The sequence below is a fragment of the Xenopus laevis genome, chromosome 2L (genome assembly GCF_017654675.1).
Source record: "Xenopus laevis strain J_2021 chromosome 2L, Xenopus_laevis_v10.1, whole genome shotgun sequence".
Classification (NCBI taxonomy): domain Eukaryota; kingdom Metazoa; phylum Chordata; class Amphibia; order Anura; family Pipidae; genus Xenopus; species Xenopus laevis.
The window spans coordinates 174,618,281-174,636,292 of record NC_054373.1 but is presented as its reverse complement, the minus strand read 5'-3'; the positions used below and the strand labels follow the sequence as shown (position 1 = coordinate 174,636,292).

General features: G+C 42.2%; 1 protein-coding gene across 3 annotated transcripts in view; it reads left to right on the top strand.

Annotated features, from left to right (window-relative positions):
• Positions 1-18,012, top strand: part of amotl1.L (angiomotin like 1 L homeolog) — a 79,097-nt gene that overhangs the window by 45,259 nt on the left and 15,826 nt on the right. For all 3 annotated transcript variants that reach the window (XM_018244691.2, NM_001127867.1, XM_041580787.1), the window contains 3 exon segments: positions 1,856-2,144; positions 9,603-9,747; positions 10,647-10,736. In XM_018244691.2, coding sequence (XP_018100180.1) covers positions 1,856-2,144; positions 9,603-9,747; positions 10,647-10,736 — 524 coding nt within the window.

Genomic DNA, 18,012 nt, shown 5'->3' with positions numbered 1-18,012 from the left:
GCAGGCGGAAACAGGGGAAGGCAGATTGGGGAGATTAGTCGCAGCGCAAAAGAGGAGATTTGTTGTAAAAATGTCTGTAAACACAACAGCTAGGATTCCTTCATCTGCTTCTGTAGTTCCCCTTGGGTCAGATTCTGACCTAAAAAGTCAATGGAGGTGGTGTGTAAGGCAATGCAGTTTAAGGTTAGAGGCACACAATGCTATTAATCGGCCAGCGACAAATCGCCTCTTCTTCAGGCGACTAATCTCCCCGCAATGCCTTCCTCACGAGGAAACTTTGGGCGACTTCCGAAAACGAATCGATCGGAGTGTCATCCAGCCGGCGATTTCATTTCTAGCATTGTGGGGGGATTAGTTGCCCGAAGAAGAGGCGATTTGTCGCTGAGCGACTAATCTCCCCCAAATAGCATCATGTGCCTCTACCCTAAAGCTGGCCATAGACGCAAAGATCCGATCGTACGAATCGTGGATTCGTACGATTTTCGGACCATGTGTGGAGAGTCCCGACATTTTTCGTCCGTCGGAGATCGGTCGTTTGGTCGATCGGACAGGTTAGAAAATTTCTGTCGGCTGCCGATAATATCTCTGCGTGTATTGCCAATCGTACGATTTTCAGAGGGAGACTGTCACTAGTGTTGTCAGACATAAGTATCGTACGATTGCCGTCAGGGGCAGAACATTGGGTGATCTGTTCTATTTGATCGGAATGGTAAAGACTTTGATCTGAATGGTTAGTGGAGGTTCGGGAGATGGGAAAGTCCGATCGTACGTTGATTCGTACGATCGGATCTTTACGTCTATGGCCAGCTTAAGAGCAGAGCTTCCTAAACTGTGAAACTGCCACCCCTTCCGCCTTGGGGGCAGATGAATGGGGTGAGATTTGGTTTGGGTAATCATTTATAGAAGGTTTTCTTGAAGTAGTGACATGTGCTCCTGCTCCCAAAGTGTAAAAAATGTATATAGTCACTTACAACAAGAGATTTCCAAAAAGTTACACTATAGTCTCAACACATTAAACCCCAGTCCAATGGGGTTTAATCATTTTATACCCTTGTGAATCCTTGGCAGGGTAATTGCTACAATAATAAATTTTTAGACCGGGACCCTGGGGAAATGTTGGATAGCAGTGGGTTGTGAAAACATAAATCCAAAAACCACTCATCTAGAGGGGAAGGGACACGACTAAGAAAAGAAAGGGCTATCACCAATCAATGCTTTGCACCAATGGCACTTTACTGTTACAGCAAGTTTTCGTTGAATGCTCCACCTGACGGCAGAACAAAGTGGCAGTTAATAACTGGTGATAGTATCTCTTTATGCCCCAAAACATCACCCATTCTTGCAATTCAGATGCCTCTGATCTGACTTGCCTCCTCATGGTAGCCTGGTGCAATATGCCTGTACCCCATTCTGTTCCATTTGTCATATTCCTGCTCCATGTGCCAATCAGTAGGGGTGCATGATGACTTCAGGAGCAGCTGTCCACTGGAATAGCACAGGGCTGAACCCAAGCTGCCCACAGATCTGGTCTTTTGGAATCGGCGCACCATCACTTTTTCAGTAAGACTTACAACATATACAAATAGGCCACATGGGCTTTGGTTGCCCTTTACAAACTGAACATAAACACGCAATGAAACATGGAGGATAAGTACAAATTGAGAAGAGGGTCGCATATGGTAAGGCATTCTGTTCAGCTGCAGCCAGACATGTGCATGTGTCATATAGCAATTAAAAAGTACTGGTTTTATTGATTCCCAGGTCTGTTCATCTCGCTTTCATCGAAATATATTTTCCCCGACTCCCACTATACTCCCCTATGCAGCCCCTTTATCATTTGCTGTTTTATTTGCAGCCGACAATGTCAGCAGCTTCCGTTCCCTTTGGTACCTCTGCAGCATCACAGCCCCATGTCCTCCCAGGCCTCGTCCATCAGTGGCTCCTTGCACTCTAATACTCCCCTGCCGCTGTTACCGATGAACATGCCACCCCACCCTTCTCCATCGCCCAGCCAACTGCTGCCCCCTGAAGCTTTTGCCATGGTGGAGAGGGCCCAGCAGATGGTGGAGATGGTCTCCAAAGAGAACAACACCCTGCGTCAGCATTTGCAGACCTGTTACGACAAGACGGACAAGCTCCAAAAGGTATTTCCATTCTTATTATGTATGAACCCCAATAAAAGGGTTTACATGTGTTACATAGGCTGTCTCCATGTGGCGCATTCCAGTACTGCAACTTTTTTGCAAGCTTGGGTGGCACCCCAGAGTTGTCATTGAATAATAGCCCAGGCGTGGGACACTTGGTGTTGCACTTATCTTGTATTGGATAACAATCAGCCATGTTATTCTGGGCTTTGTTTCTAATAAAGAGGGCCCTTGCGTAGGATGGCAGTTTCAGGGGGGACCCAAGGGTTCTTGTTTGAAAACAAAGTCCCTTTTTGTTGCAAGCCCCAGCCCCCTGCAATGGAGCTGAGTGGGCTACACTTTTCCTACCCAATTCCATACATACAGACTGTATTGTGCATGTGCCAGTCGGGTAGGAGTCTGGGTGGGTAAGAGGGTGTTCCCAGGCCATTCATTAGTTAATTAAAGGGGTGGTTCACCTTTGTGTTAAAGGAACAGCAAAACCAAAAAATGAAAGTGTTTTAAAGTAATGAGGATATATTGTAGTGTTGCTCTGCACTGGTAAAACTGGTGAGTTTGCTTCAGAAACACAACTATAGTTTATATAAACAAGCTGCTGTGTAGCCATGGGGGCAGCCATTCAAGCACAGGATACACAGTAGATAACAGATAAGTACTACTATAGTTTATATAAACAAGCTGCTGTGTAGCCATGGGGGCAGCCATTCAAGCACAGGATACACAGTAGATAACAGATAAGTACTACTATAGTTTATATAAACAAGCTGCTGTGTAGCCATGGGGCAGCCATTCAAGCACAGGATACACAGTAGATAACAGATAAGTACTACTATAGTTTATATAAACAAGCTGCTGTGTAGCCATGGGAGCAGCCATTCAAGCACAGGACAGACAGTAGATAACAGATACGTTCTGAAGAATCCCATTGTATAATACGGAGCTTATCTGTTATCTGCTGTGTATCCTGTGCCTTTTCTCCTTTTTCCGCTTTGAATGGCTGCCCCCATGGCTACACAGCAGCTTGTTTATATAAACCATAGTTGTGTTTTTTTTTTTTTTTTAGCAATTGGCAATACAATCATATGGTCATAGTTGTGTTTTTAAGCACACATCAGTTTTAACAGCTTTTTTACTTTAAAAGACTTACTTTTTGTGGATGTTACTGTTCCTTTAAGTTTTAGTATGTAATAGAATGGCTAATTCTAAGCAACTTTTCAGATGCCATTCATTTTTTTCTCTTTTGTAGTTTTTGAATTATTTGCCTTCTTCTTCAAATGTTTTGTTATTGCTACTTTGTATCACTCCTCTTTCTATTCAGGCCTCTCCTATTCATATTCCAGTCTCTTATTCAAATCAATGCATGGTTGCTATGGTAATTTGGACCCTAGCAACCAGATGGCTGAAATTGCAAACTGGAGAGTTGCTGAATAAAAAGCTAAATAACTCAAAAGCCACAAATAATAAAAAATTAAAACCACTTGCAAATTGTCTCAGAATATCCCTCTCTACATCATACTAAAAGTTAATTAAAAGGGGAACAACCAATTTAAATAAAAATAAACGGAGGCTAATCATCAATAATAAAGTATAATTTGGCCAAACAGCTGATCCGACTTTCACTGCAGTGCTCCCCTAGACGAGTAAACCGTATTTTTTTGGTTGCGTGTGTGTAATCATGGCTTATTCATCACCTACATTTCTAGCTGGCAGAGCGATTGGAGCAGCGCCAAGCAAAATAAGGAAACGGTAACAAATTGCCCACATGTGCGGAGCGGCTCTCTCCTCGCCTTCCCCGTGTTGTTAGCAGAACACGCCGTTGCCCTTTTGACTTCCCCAAGTCAGTGATGCAAACGTCATGAGTAAATAGTCAAACAAACTGTGACTTCCCCCAAAAATAATGTTCTGCAGATGTGGCTTCTGTTGATTCTTTGGGCAACTAATCTCCCTGAAAAGCCTTCCTGCCTGCTAGAATCTAAATCGCCGGCGGGTTGGCACTCAGAACGCTTAATTTTTCTAATCGTCCGAAGTTTGCTCATGAGGCAACTTCGAAAACGAATTGATCTGAGTGCCATCCCGCTGGCAATTTAGATTCTAGCCGGCAGGAAGGCTTTTTGGGGAGATTAGTCACCCAAAGAAGAGGCGATTAGTCGCCAGGCGACTAAATCTCCCTGAATCTTAGCATTTTAGTCGCCCGAAGAAGAAGCGATTAGTCGCCGGGTGACTAAACTCCCAGAATCTTCCCGAAGCAGACCCTGCGGCTGCTGGGGGGCCCAGGAGGTGAAGGGGCCATCTAAGGCCCTCATTCATATACAATTTCAATAAATATTGGTAAAACAGGTCAATCTCTAGAAATTTTGGGGGCCTGAAAAATAATTTGCTCTGGGGCCAATAATATCTCGTTACCCCACTGTCCATTAAATACATATATATTTTATACATATATATTTTATACATATATATATATATATATATATATATATATATATATATATATATAGACATTTTGTGCATACTGTAATAATAAAACAGAACCTTGTTTTTGCTCCGAACTAAGATATAATTAATTCTTATTGGAGGCAAAATCAGCCTGTTGGGTTTCTTTAATGTTTACATTTTTTTTTGTTGACATAAAGTATGGAGATTCAAATAACAGAAATATCCTTTACCTGGAAAACCCCAAATATTCTGGATAACAGGTCCCATACATGTAATAATAAAACAGAACCTTGTTCTTGCTCGGAACTAAGATATAATTAATCCTTATTGGAGGCAAAACCAGCCTGTTGGGTTTATTAAATGTTTGAATTATTTTTTTGTTGATTTAAAGTATGGAGATACAAATAACGTAAAGATCCCTTATCTGGAAAACCCCAGGTCCCGAGCATTCTGGATAACAGGTCCTATACCTGTAAATGAATGTGTGTTGGCTTAAAAAACAGCTGACAGTTCCAGGTAAAAAACAAACAAACCTGGAGTTGGTCCGCTTATCCTGTGCCTCCTGGCTGACTTTCCCCCTTAAAGCCTAATGAATACCTTGGCCTGGTTTTGCCTGGCGCCTGGCGTAGGCAGGGTGAGTGGGTTGGCACCGGGATCCATCAATGAAAAGCCGTCTGAAAGGGAAATTGCAAAGCTGCTGGGAAACATGAACATGTTCAAACAGTGTCTCCGGCCTCCCCTTACATGCGGCTGGGAACAAAAGCAGCTTTCAGGGGAAGAGTCCCAGGCGGGGAAGGAGCCTGATCTGTAAGCCGTGCCGACGGGCTCACGTGCCTCTCTGTTTGTGTAGGGGGAAGACAAGGAATGGGATTAGTCTTATGTTACTGGGCAAAAATGGTTCATTTTGCAGCACAGGAAACTGTACAATCGGCTGCAAAGGGCAATGTATTCACTATGGGCCCCGTACAACCTTCTGGCTCCCACCTCAACAATGTCTAAACTGGCTGCAAACTATAACAAAGGAACACACACACACACACACACATATATATATATATATATATATATATATATATATATATATATATATATATAGAACAGAAGATCAACACACTCTGTATTATTTAGGTGAAAACAAGTGTTGATTTATTCACACATCTTATCCATATCCTTATCCATCTTTATTCACACATCTTATGGATGTGTGAATAAATCAACACTTGTTTTCACCTAAATAATACAGAGTGTGCTGATCTTCTGTTCTTTATTACTACAAACTTGTTGTGCACCTCTGGCTTCCTCTTTGACTGAGTGCGGGCACTGTCTGATACTATATATATATATATATATATATATATATATAAGAGAATACTTGTGGTTTCCGCACACCACTGAATAAAGCAAAATACCCAGGTGCTACTCACGTGAAAAATATCAATATATTTTCCAAGGGAGAATGAGTGCACACTGGGAGCATTTAAATAGGTTATTTTAAAACCATAATTTTATTTAAGTTAATTAAAAACAGGCCTGTTTTTAATTAACTTAAATAAAATTATGGTTTTAAAATAACCTATTTAAATGCTCCCAGTGTGCACTCATTCTCCCTTGGAAAATATATATATATATATATATATATATATATATATATATATATATATATATATATATATATATATACAGGTATGGGGTCCATTATACAGAAACCCATCATCCAGGAAGCTCCGAATTACAGAAAGGCCATCTCCCATAGGGGCAGATTTACTAAATGGCGAAGTGACTAACGTATGCTGGAGTAACTTCGCTAGCAAATGAGATACTATAGCGGTTCTTCGCTCCCTTACGCCTGGCGAAGTTGCGCTCTGGCGAATGGACGTAACTACGCAAATTCACTAAGATGCGGATTTTACTGAACGTTACTTCTTGCGCCAGACTTGCCTTCAGATTTTAGTGAATTAGCGTTATCTTGGCAAATTTATGGCTGGGGAAGTGATGCGATGTGAGCGAAGCAGACGCTAGCTCAAATTCGGCGCTTCGTGAACTCCGTTTTATCCGAATAATCAGAATTTTTAAAAAAGGTTCCCTTTTTCTGTGCAATAATAAAACAGGAGCTTGTATTTGATCCCAACTAAGATATAATTAATCCTTATTGGAAGCAAAACCAGCCTATTGGCTTTAGTTAATGTTTACATGATTTTCTAGTAGACTTAAGGTATGAAGATCCAAATCACAGAAAGATCCATTATCCGGAAAACCTCAAGCATTCTGGATAACAGGTCTCATACCTGTATATGTAACTGTTACTTGCCTTTTTCCTTAATTCATAAGCCCATTTCTTACTTATTAGGGTCCTGGGGAGTTGCGATTCCTTGTGACTCACAGCAGTGCATGCATGCGTTGAGTTTAAGGGCGATACAACTGAACTGTAACATGCAGCATTGGTAGAATATAGAATTTCGACAATCTGGTTGCTAGGGTCCAAATTACCCTAGCAACCATGCATTGATTTGAATAAAAGACTGGAATATGAATAGGGGAGACCTGAAAAGAAAGATGAGTAATAAAAAGTAGCAATAACAATACATTTGTAGACTTACAGAGCATTTGTCTTTTAGATGGGGTCAGTGACCCCCCCCCCCTTTTGAAACTGGAAAGATTCAGAAGAAGAAGGCAAATAATTCAAAAGCTACAAAAAAAAACAAATAACGAAGACCAATTGAAAAGTTGCCATACTAAAACTTTCTAAAAGTTAACTTAAAGGTGAACCAACCCTTTATGAGTTGTAGAGTGTTTACATTATCCTCTATAGAAAGAACCTTTCCCCTATTAGATCTTAAAGGTGCTCACATGTATATATTATTGTCTCTTGAGTTTACAGCAAGTGTCCCTCGAGACTGTGTAGGAAACACAAGCCAGATTCCAAGAGTGAGAGATCACTGTGCAGTGAACTGTTCCATGTCGGCCCACGGAGAGATGCCGAGTGTATAACGTCATTGTGATGCATCCGGGGTGCAGAGTTTAAAGGGGAACTGTCGCAAAAATGAAATCACAAACTTTCTAAATACAATCAATTAAAAATTCTGTAACGTTTCTGAAATAATCAAGGTTATATTCACTATCCCTCTCTCAGCATCTGTTTCTCTTCATTCTCTCTTCATGCAGCAGTTGGGTGTCAGATATTCATTGACAGTTAGATCCAATATATCTTATAGGGGGGCTCCTTTTGCCTAGAAGATGTATTAGAGCTCACTCTATTAAAATCACCAGACATCATGTCTCTCTACATGCAGAATTTGTGCAAAAGGCAGTTATTTTGTTAGATTTTGTTTATACTGGAATCAGTTATTTGAATGAGCTCTAATACATCTGCTAGGAAAGGAGCCCCCCTATAAGATATATTGGATCTAACTGTCAATGAATATCTGACACCCAACTGCTGCATGAAGACAGAATGAAGAGAAACAGAGGAGAGAGGGATAGTGATTATAAACTTGATTATTTCAGAAACAATACAGAATATTTTATTGATTATATTTAGAAAGTTTCTTATTTCAGTATGATGAAGTGCATATTAAAATTTCATTTTCGCGATATTTCCCCTTTAACCCTTGGCTAACCTTCGTCGTGGGCCATGCTGACCTGCTGGGCTCTTCTTCTTTAGACATTTTAGTTGCTGTAGGTTTGTGTGTGTCTGTGTAGTACAGAGTAGTGCCGAGTATTGCTCTGTTACTGGAGTATTACTGGAGAGAAGCAGCGGCACCTCCAGGCTGGGCTTGTGGAAGGGGCTTCGGGCCCCCAGATGATGTTGTCATTTATCAAAGATGTGTTGCATTTGTCACAGATTTGCGAGGAAGAAAGGTTTATTGTGTACGTGTGTGGCATCTGGACATTGCAGAAGCTTCCATTGTAGAAAAGGTGTTAAGTCTTACCAAATGTTTGATTAGGGTTGGGGGGCAAGTTTGTGTCTGCTGTCTTTTATTTACATTATTAGTTACTTGCTACCAAACAGGCTGTTACGGTGCTCTGGATACACACAGATATCATTTCTACAGGGATGGGATCTGCTATCCGGAAACCCATTATCTAGAAAGTTTATGAATTCTGTTAGAATCCCTTAAAGTGGACCTGTCACCCGGACACAAATATCTGTATAATAAAAGTCCTTTTCAAATTAAACATGAAATCCAGTTTCTATTTTTTATTAAAGCATTCATAGCTCATTTAAACATCTCAGCTGTCAATCAAATATTGCCTGTCCCTCCTCTATGCCTTAGAGGCGGGGCAGACAATTACTTTCACTTTCTATTCAGCACTTCCTAGATGTCACTGCTCTTCCCACATTCTCCCAGTTCTCTTTACCATTTAATTGTGTAGTCAGGACATGGGGATGGACATCGGGTCCCCCATTCTGGTGCACAAACAAGATTCTGAGATGATACAAGGCTTGTCTTAATAACAGTGTCCACAAAATGGCTCCTGCCTGCTTGTTATAATTATGAATTCCCAGTCTGAAGGAAACAAGATTCAAGTAATTTATACATTGTAATTAAAGTTCATTTTGCTTGACTAATGTGATAAAATAGGATTTTTAATATTTTTTTGGGTGACGGGTCCCCTTTAAAGGAAGAAACCATTATTGGAGGGTTTATTGTACAATCTAGAATCATAGCCTCCCAGTGGCGGAACTACTGGGGGAGCAGGGGGTGCGAGCGGGCCAGGGCCCACACCCCCTCAGGGCCCCCCGGCAGTCCGTTTGCCACTGAAAATGCCGGCAAATGTGGCCGTACTGTGGGGGGCGGGGCCCGGCTGTGCGTCACGCACCAGGGCCCGCCCCCCTCTAGGATCGCCACTGTAGCCTCCAGTGCTTCCAACCAGACCTGCCTCCGTACATTGGATAACCTCTTGAGATCCTCCTAATTCCAATAGAATCCCTAACCTTTCTGGAAAGCTTCCTCTTTAAAACTTCTGTGCGGCGAGACAGTTGAATTCAGTATGTATCTAATCTCTGCTGCTTCTTTTTAGTTCGAAACAGAAATCAAGAAGATTTCCGAGGCCTACGAGTGTCTGGTAAAGTCTTCGGCGAAGAGGGAATCGTTGGACAAGGCCATGAAAAACAGACTTGAGGGCGAGATTCGGAGGCTGCATGATTTTAATCGGGATTTAAGAGGTACGATTGCCCTTTATGTTTTAAACTGTCTTGATCATCACTCTAATTCATTTTCTTTTAGTGGCTTAAACTATCCATTTGAGGGAAGTACCATTAATATAGAGAGTTTGCTACGTGAGAGGATCGGCCTTGTGCCCATAACCCTCAGGCTGCATTTCAGAAGCTCCATCTATGGAATTCTGCCAAAATCAATGTTTTTAGCCTTAAAGGAGAAGGAAAGGCTACAATTAAGTAAGATTTATCAGAAAGGTCCATATAAATAAACCAGTAAACCCTCAAAGTAATGCTGCTCTGAGTCCTCTGTCAAAAGAAACACCACATTTCTTTCCTTCTATTGTGTACTCATGGGCTTCTCTATCAGACTTCCTGTTTTCAGCATAAACCTCCAGGGCTAGGGCTTGAGCATGCTCAGTTTGTTCCTCTTCCCTTTTCCCCCTCCCCTCCCTGCTGTAATCTGAGCCCAGAGCTATGAGTGAGCAGGCAAAGACTCAGGCAGGAAGTGACGTCACACCAAGCTAATATGGCAGCTGCTATCCTAAACAAACAGAGAGCTTCTAGAGCTGTTTACTCAGGTATGGTAAAGCATTCTACAGAATAAATATAATGTTATAACTTGCACTATTGTGGCTAATCTATTGGCAATAAACTGCTTCGGTAGCTTTCCTTCTCCTTTAACGGCTTCAGCTTGATACCATTAGATTAAACTGCATGGCTTATAAAAGGCCCGGCACGGGTTTCTAATTCTCTGTGCTGAATGGCTTTAGGGAAGCATATGTTTCACATAAAACAATATTGAAATGAATAGGTACAAGCAGATCCGTGGCTGCTCTTTCCTCCTCATTCTCCCTATAATATGCGCTTTCTCCTCTTTCTAAATGGACTTTCCTGTCTTTGTGCAGACCGCCTGGAGACCGCCAACAGGCAGCTGGCCAGCAGGGAGTATAATGGGCCGGAGGAAGCACTGGAAGAGGGGAATTATGCATTAAAAAGTGAGTTTATTTTCATTTTGGCTACAGGGCCGTGCGGTGGAAGATTTCTGCTCCAGTGTCTGTTACATGAAATTGCCTTTGTTGCAAGGGAGAAGGAAACCGTGTATTAAATAGCACCGTATTATGTTATTGGCTGGACATGGAAACTCCAAAATAAAGGCAATGCGGAGATTAAAGAGGCAGCTGACCTTAGATTTAACTTTAGCTTTAGACAGTGAGGATATATATCGCTTGTTGCTTATGTTCATTTCCAGATCCTCTTCTGTCCATTTCCCAATCTATCGTGTAAGCGATTGCCTGGTTTCTATGTTAAGTGGGACCATAGCAACCTGCTCTTCCAGACTGGAGAACTGCAGATCTCATTTAATGCCTACAGGGCAGAGTGCTAAAAACAGGTGCATGTTTTTTGCATTTTTCTTCCTACCCTGCCATAATTGATTTGACTGCATTTGGACAAAACAGGCGCGCGTATAAATATTGTCGCGTGCGACGAAATTATCCAAATAATCAAAATTTTTAAAAATTATTTCCTTTTTCTCTGTTATAATAAAACAGTAGTTTGTACTTGATCCCAACTTAGATATAATTAATCCTTATTGGAGGCAAAACCAGCCTATGGGTTTATTTAAAGGGGTTGTTCACCTTGGCGTTAACTGTTAGGGCAGAGACACACGCTCAGATTCGGGGAGATTAGTTGCCCAACAATTAATCTCCTCTTTGGGGCGACAAATCTCCCCAAACTGCTTCCGAACGGCTAGAATGTAAATCGCCGCGGGATGGCAATCGGTGCGCTTCGTTTTCCGAAGTCGTCTGAAGTTGCCTTACTAGGAAACTTCGGTTACTTCGGAAAATGAAGCTCTCCGACTTGCATCCTGCAGGCGATTTAGTTCACCGAGGCAGTTCATGGAGATTAGTCACCCCAAAGAAAAGGCGATTTATTGCCGGGCGTTTAAATCTCCCCGAATCTGAGTGTGTGTCTCTGCCCTTAGTATGATGTAGAGAGTGATATTCTGAGACAATTTGCAATTGGTTTTTATTATTTGAGGTTTTTGAGTTATTTTTTTTTTTTCAGCAGCTCTCCTGTTTGCAATTTCAGCAATCCAGTTGTTAGGGTCCAAATTACCCTAGCAACCATGCATTGATTTGAATAAGAGACTGGAATATGAATAGGAGAGGCCTGAATAGAAAGACGAGTAAAAAAAATTGCAATAACAATACATTTGTAGCCTTACAGAACATTTGTTTTTAGATGGGGTCAGTGACCCCCATTTGAAAGCTGGAAAGAGTCAGAAGAAGGAAAATAATTCAAAAACTATAAAAAATAAATAATGAAAACCAATTAAATAGTTGCTAGAATTAACCATTCTATAACTAACTAAAAGTTAACTTGAAGGTAACCACCCCTTAAATGTTTACATTATTTTCTAGTGGACTTAAGGGTAGAGACACACGTTGCGATTCGGGGAGATTAGTCGCCTGGTGAGTCGCAGGCGACTTCAGAAAACTTATCGCTCCAAGTTGTATCCCGCCGGTGGTTTACATTCTAGCCAGCGGGAGATTAGTCGCCCCGAAGAAGAGGAGATTTGTCGCTGGGCGACTAATCTCCCCGAATTGCAGCGTGTGTCTCTGCCCTAAGGTATGAAGATCTAAATTACGGAAAGATCCATTTTCCGGAAAACCGCAGATCCCGAGCATTCTGTACGAACAGGTCCAATACCTGTTTTGTTTACTTTCTGTGCAGCCTACAATGCTGGATCTTATTCTGTGTAACCGGTTAATGTGATGCAAGAAAGAAAATGGAAAAAAAGCTGAATATTTGGATGCAAAAGGAATTGTTGGAAAAGCCACAACTGTTCCATTGTTGGGAGGTGGCACGGCGCCATTGTTACGCCACATATTTTAATAAATAAATCTCTTTTATGAATGGGTTTCCCAGAAGCGCATCTTTGGGTTTCTTTGTGATCTCTTCCCATGTGTCACCAGAGTCGTCACGCTGTTACTGTAATGTCAGAAGCCAGGCCAAAAACGTAGCACTCCCACAGCCGGCCGAGTGGGGCACAGAGATGATATTCACTTGGTAATTAGCCCCAGTATCTATAGCGATACATTTAAATGCCTTTAATCACAGCCCACTAAGAATGTTTTCATTTTTTAAATGCAACACAAGTATGGGATCCGTCATCCATAAAACCATTATCTAGAGATCTGAGAATTACGGAAAGGCCGTCTCCCATAGTCTCCATTTTATCCAAATAATCCAAATTTTTTAAAATGATTTCCTTTTTTTCTGTAATAATAAAATAGTAACTTGTACTTGATCCCAACTAAGATATAATTAATCCTTATTGGAAGCAAAACCAGCCTATTGGGTTTATTTAATGTCTACATTATTTTCTAGCAGACTTAAAGGAGAACTAAACCCTGAAGTTAAAAAAACCCCTACCCTACATTAACCCTCCTCCCTCCCCCCCCAGGCTAGCTGCTACCCCCAGGCAAATGCCCCTAAGTCTTTACTTACCCCTCCATGCAGATTCTGTCCAGCGGAGTTCACGGGCGCCATCTTCAGCCGCTTCGGTAATCTTCGCAATGAGACCGGCGTTTCAGCAATTTTCGTGAGTTTCGTTGTATGCACAGTTGTCGTGAAACAAAAAATTGTTGTGACTGTGCATGCACCGCTTCACCGGTCTCATTCCTAAGAAGAGAAGAAGATGGCGCCCGTGAACTCCGCTGGATATAATCTGCACCGAGGGGTAAGTAAAGAGTTAGGGGAATTTGCCTGGTTTAGCTGCTAGGCTGGGGGAGGGGGTCTATGTAGGATAGGGGGTAGGGTTTTTTTAACTTTAGGGTTGAATTCTCCTTTAAGGTATGAAGATCCAAATTACAGAAAGATCCATTATCCAGAAAACCCCAGTTCCCAAGCATTCTGGATAACAGGTCCCATACCTGTACTAAATTATTGGTGCACTCCAGTTTATTAGCTCACCCACGTGCTTCCAGTCACTTTTTTAAGAACAGATACTGTAGGAGGGATTCATTAAATACGCCACTGTGCATTTTCTAGCGGTGCAATGGAATTTTATTATGGCAGTGTAACTGCACCCTGTGAATTTGAGTGGTAACTACTGATAAAAGTAGAAGAGTGTGAGCACCCCTGTTTTACTTGGTACAGTCGATGGCTCCTGCAGTCTGGGACTCACAGCATGGGTGTGTTGTTTGGCAGCAGGAAAAAAGCACTGGGCTGAGGGTGATCACTTGATGTAAAACGTAGGCCTATATTGGAGAAAAAATGGGTGGCATTAAAGAAAATAAGCACCCTTATAAATACAGGTTTGATTAAGAGACTGGAATATGATTAGAAAGACTAGTAATAAAATACATTTGTAGCCTTACAGAGCATTTGTCTTTAGATGGAGTCAGTGACCCCCATTTGAAGGCTGGAAAGAGTCAGAAACAGAGCGCAAATAATTCAAAAACTTTTAAAAAGGAAATAATGAAGACCAATCAAAAAGTTTCTTAGAATTGGCTATTCTATAAAGGGTTGCCACCCATCCGATTTTGACCCGAACAGCCCAGTTTTCAGAATGGCTGTCCGGGTCAAGACAGTCTGCCTTCCTTTCCAAATAAGGAAAACTGAGATCCCTCTTGATTGACATGGTGTCAGCCAACCGCCCCGTGATGTATCTCGCCCCACCCTGTGACATCACCGACCCACCCCATTGAGTTACTTTTTTCACTTTTTTTTGCGTGCGTAGCATGGCACACCCCCTAATTACCATCTCCATTTTACAAAATTTGCCAGATTATGAAAGTTTGAACACATTTCTGTCATTTTTGTGTTTTATTACAGTTTTACTAATGAAGGTGAATTGCCCTTTAAGCTGTGAGTCTAACTTCTCCCAAGGGACAAAACTGTTACAAAAGTATCTTAAGTATCTATTCTAAGTTAGAAACATTGTATCTTTTTTGGCTGTTCAGTGCAGAGAAATCGGGACTTTCTAGTACAAATGCAGGGCTGCGGGTTGAGCTGTCAAAAGAGGGACTGTCCTGCTCAAAACGGGACAGGTATAACATACCAAAAGTTAACTTACGGTGTATTACTCCTTTAAATCCTGAACCGGTGAGACTTTTTAAAATAAATAATTTTTATTTAAAAACTGTTGCAGTTAGCCTTCTCGGCCGGGCAGTTTGTCCAGTCGGCAGTAGAAGGAGCAGAGCTGAAGGGTTGTTGGCTCATTCCTGGAATGCCAGACTCGTTAGTTTAATGACAATGAAGTCACCTCCAGCTCCGTTAATTGCTTCACATTTCACAGTGTTGACAGGATAGAAGAGAGCACTTGACAATACGAGACATCAGCACTTAATTAGACTTGACAAAAAGAGAGCTTGGGAAATGGAAGCCTTTCTCTCTAATCTGGAGCCAAATTGCTCCGCTGGTTTCAGTGCCAGGTTCAGAGGCCACCGTGAGATGCTGCCTGGCAGCCACAACCCCGTTCTATGGGAGCTGGAGTGTGTTGGATGGGCAACACTCTTCTGTACACTCAGCTCCCGGCAACACAAGATTGACAGGCCTAAAAGCGTAGTTAAAGGGGAAGTTTACTGTCACATTAATATTTAGTATGCTGGAGGCAATGTAAGCAACTCTGCTGTTAGCCATACAGGTATTGGATCCATTATTCAGAAAGCTCGAAATTATAGGAAAGCCATCTCCCATAGACTCCATTATAATAAAATAATCCAAATTTTTAAAAACGATTTCCTTTTTCTGTGTAATAATAAAACAGTAGCTTGTACTTGATCCCAACTAAGATATAATGAATCCTTATTGGAAGCAAAACCGGCCTATTGGGTTTATTTAATGTTTACATGATTTTTTTTTAGTAGACTGCAGAGGTATGGTCATCAAAATTACAGAAAGATCCCTTATCTGGAAAACCCCAGGTTACAAGCATTCTGGATAATAGAACCCATACCTGTACATGCATATTTTTGCATCAAGCTGAAAGTCTCACCGGCATTCATTTTTATCTACTATTTAGAATATCCAACCAATTGGCTGGTTTACCAGATGGACAGGTGCCATGCAAGATGTGGGCACATTTGTATTGTTCTGGCTGCACCTGGCAGACATGCGGCATCTGCAGATTAGATTTACATACCTGTCCAGTTCCCAAACTGACCCTTATAAATAGTACATGGATATCAGTAGGGGTCAGTGGCTTGCTGTACACATAGGGGCAGATTTGCCGTGTAAAAACAGCGTCATTTTTTTAAAGTGCTTTTTCTTAGAGTGTAAAATAATGGCGACGAATTTGGCATTCGCATGGTGTTAAAATAAAACACACCTTACACAGCTTTTTACACTCCTTTTTTTCACCGAATTTTAGTTTATACAGCATAATAAATATGCCGCCTACTGTAAATCTCTTTTACGAGATTATAATGTTGTGAGTATGGGCAGATTTAAAGGAGAACTAAACCCCACTTGGAGCAACAGACCCCCCTAACTGCCTTGTTTTGGCCCTCTCACCTCTCCCTCCCTGCAAACAGTATTACATTGCAAGGCACCCCTATTTGAAAAATACAGCGCAGTGGAGTAACCTGGCGCCGTCTTCCGTCTATTCGCATCTTCTTCAGGTCTATTTGCAGACACAAAGGGGTATATTTATCAAAGAGTGAAGTTAGAGATCACCCCAGTCCTCTAGAGTGAAATTCCGCCAGTCTCCATTCATTTCTATGGGATTTTTAAAAGAGTATTTATCAATGGGTGAAAGTGAAAGTTCATCCTTTGATAAATACGCTTTTCAAAATCCCATAGAAATGAATGGAGACTGGCGGAATTTCACTCTAGAGGACTGGGGTGATCTCTAACTGCACTCAAAAAAAAGATGTCCCTGCAGGAGCGTGTGTAGTCGAGGCTAGTCAGGAATCTGCTTCAACTGCGCAAACTCCTGCAGGCTCTGTGTTGGTGAATAGACCCGAAGAGGATAGGAATAGATGGAAGATGTCGCCAGGGTACTCCGCTGCGCTGCTCTGCATTTTAGGCTGCGTCTTTACAATGCAATGTATAAAGGAAGAATTCACTGGCACACAAGGGTTCTTTCAAGCAGGTACAAGCCCTTGCTACATTTTATTTGCAGAGGTGCAACGTTTCGGGGTAAACCCCTTTATCAAGCATGCTTGATAAAATGTAGCAAGGGCTTGTACCTGCTTGAAAGAACCCTTGTGTGCCAGTGAATTCTTCCTTTATTCGTATTGTTGAGGTTGCCGAGGCCTCCATCACAGTGCACCGGGTCATCCTATCGTGGAGAGCCAGGGTGTGCAAGCGTGGTAATTTTGTACAATGCAATGTATACAGTGTGTGGGGAGGGAGAAGTAAGGGGTAGTGATTTGTGGGTTGAGAAATTCTTGACTCGTACCCGACCCCAACCCACTGCTCCTCCACCTGCACACGACCCTATTCCGGAATCCGGCACACTCCCCAGGGCCAAATTTCTTAAAGGTGCAGCCCACACACCTAAAGACCGCACACCTCCCCGCCCTGCTATTCCCCCCACCACCAACCAGCTCACCCCCCCCCCCCCCGACCCACTCACACATCCCCTGCACTCCCCAACCCTTCACAACCCCCCATCCTTCTCTCCAAGTCCCTCTACTCACCTCCTTCGCAATTCTCATACTTGCTGGCACTGGGAGGTTGGGTTCAGAGTGCCAGGTTCAGAGTGTTTCGATGCCCCCAGCATTTTGCCACCCTAGGCCTGGCCTGCCCACAAATCTGGGCCTAACACTCCCCTTTTTATATACCCACGCCTGGGGTAGCCGTGGGGCCTGCATGAGTATAAAATTCACATACAGAGTGGAAGAGGGGCAGAAAAAGGCCAAAAGACATTGTGCGGATGTCGGCCCGAACCCACCCGACCCACGGGTAAGCCCATGGGTTCCGCTGGCTTTGGGTCGGCCCACATATCGCTAGTGAGGGGGCAAAAGCAAAGCAGTTAAGGCGGTCTGTTGTGCATTTAAGGGAGGAATTTAGTCTGTTATTGAACAGAAGAGGAAAGTTAGAGAAAATATCACATTTGCTTTGTGCACATTCCTGCAAAAGAGGCTGTAAAGTCATTAATATGCCTGTTACTCCACATTAAGCCAAAAACAGCAAGCAATATTTATGTGTTTTATTAGTTTCATGGTAACCACTCACAAATATACAGTATGTCTGAAAGCAAACATATAACAGAACAAATGCAGTGCCAACTTCATATATTATGTCCCAGATCCTATA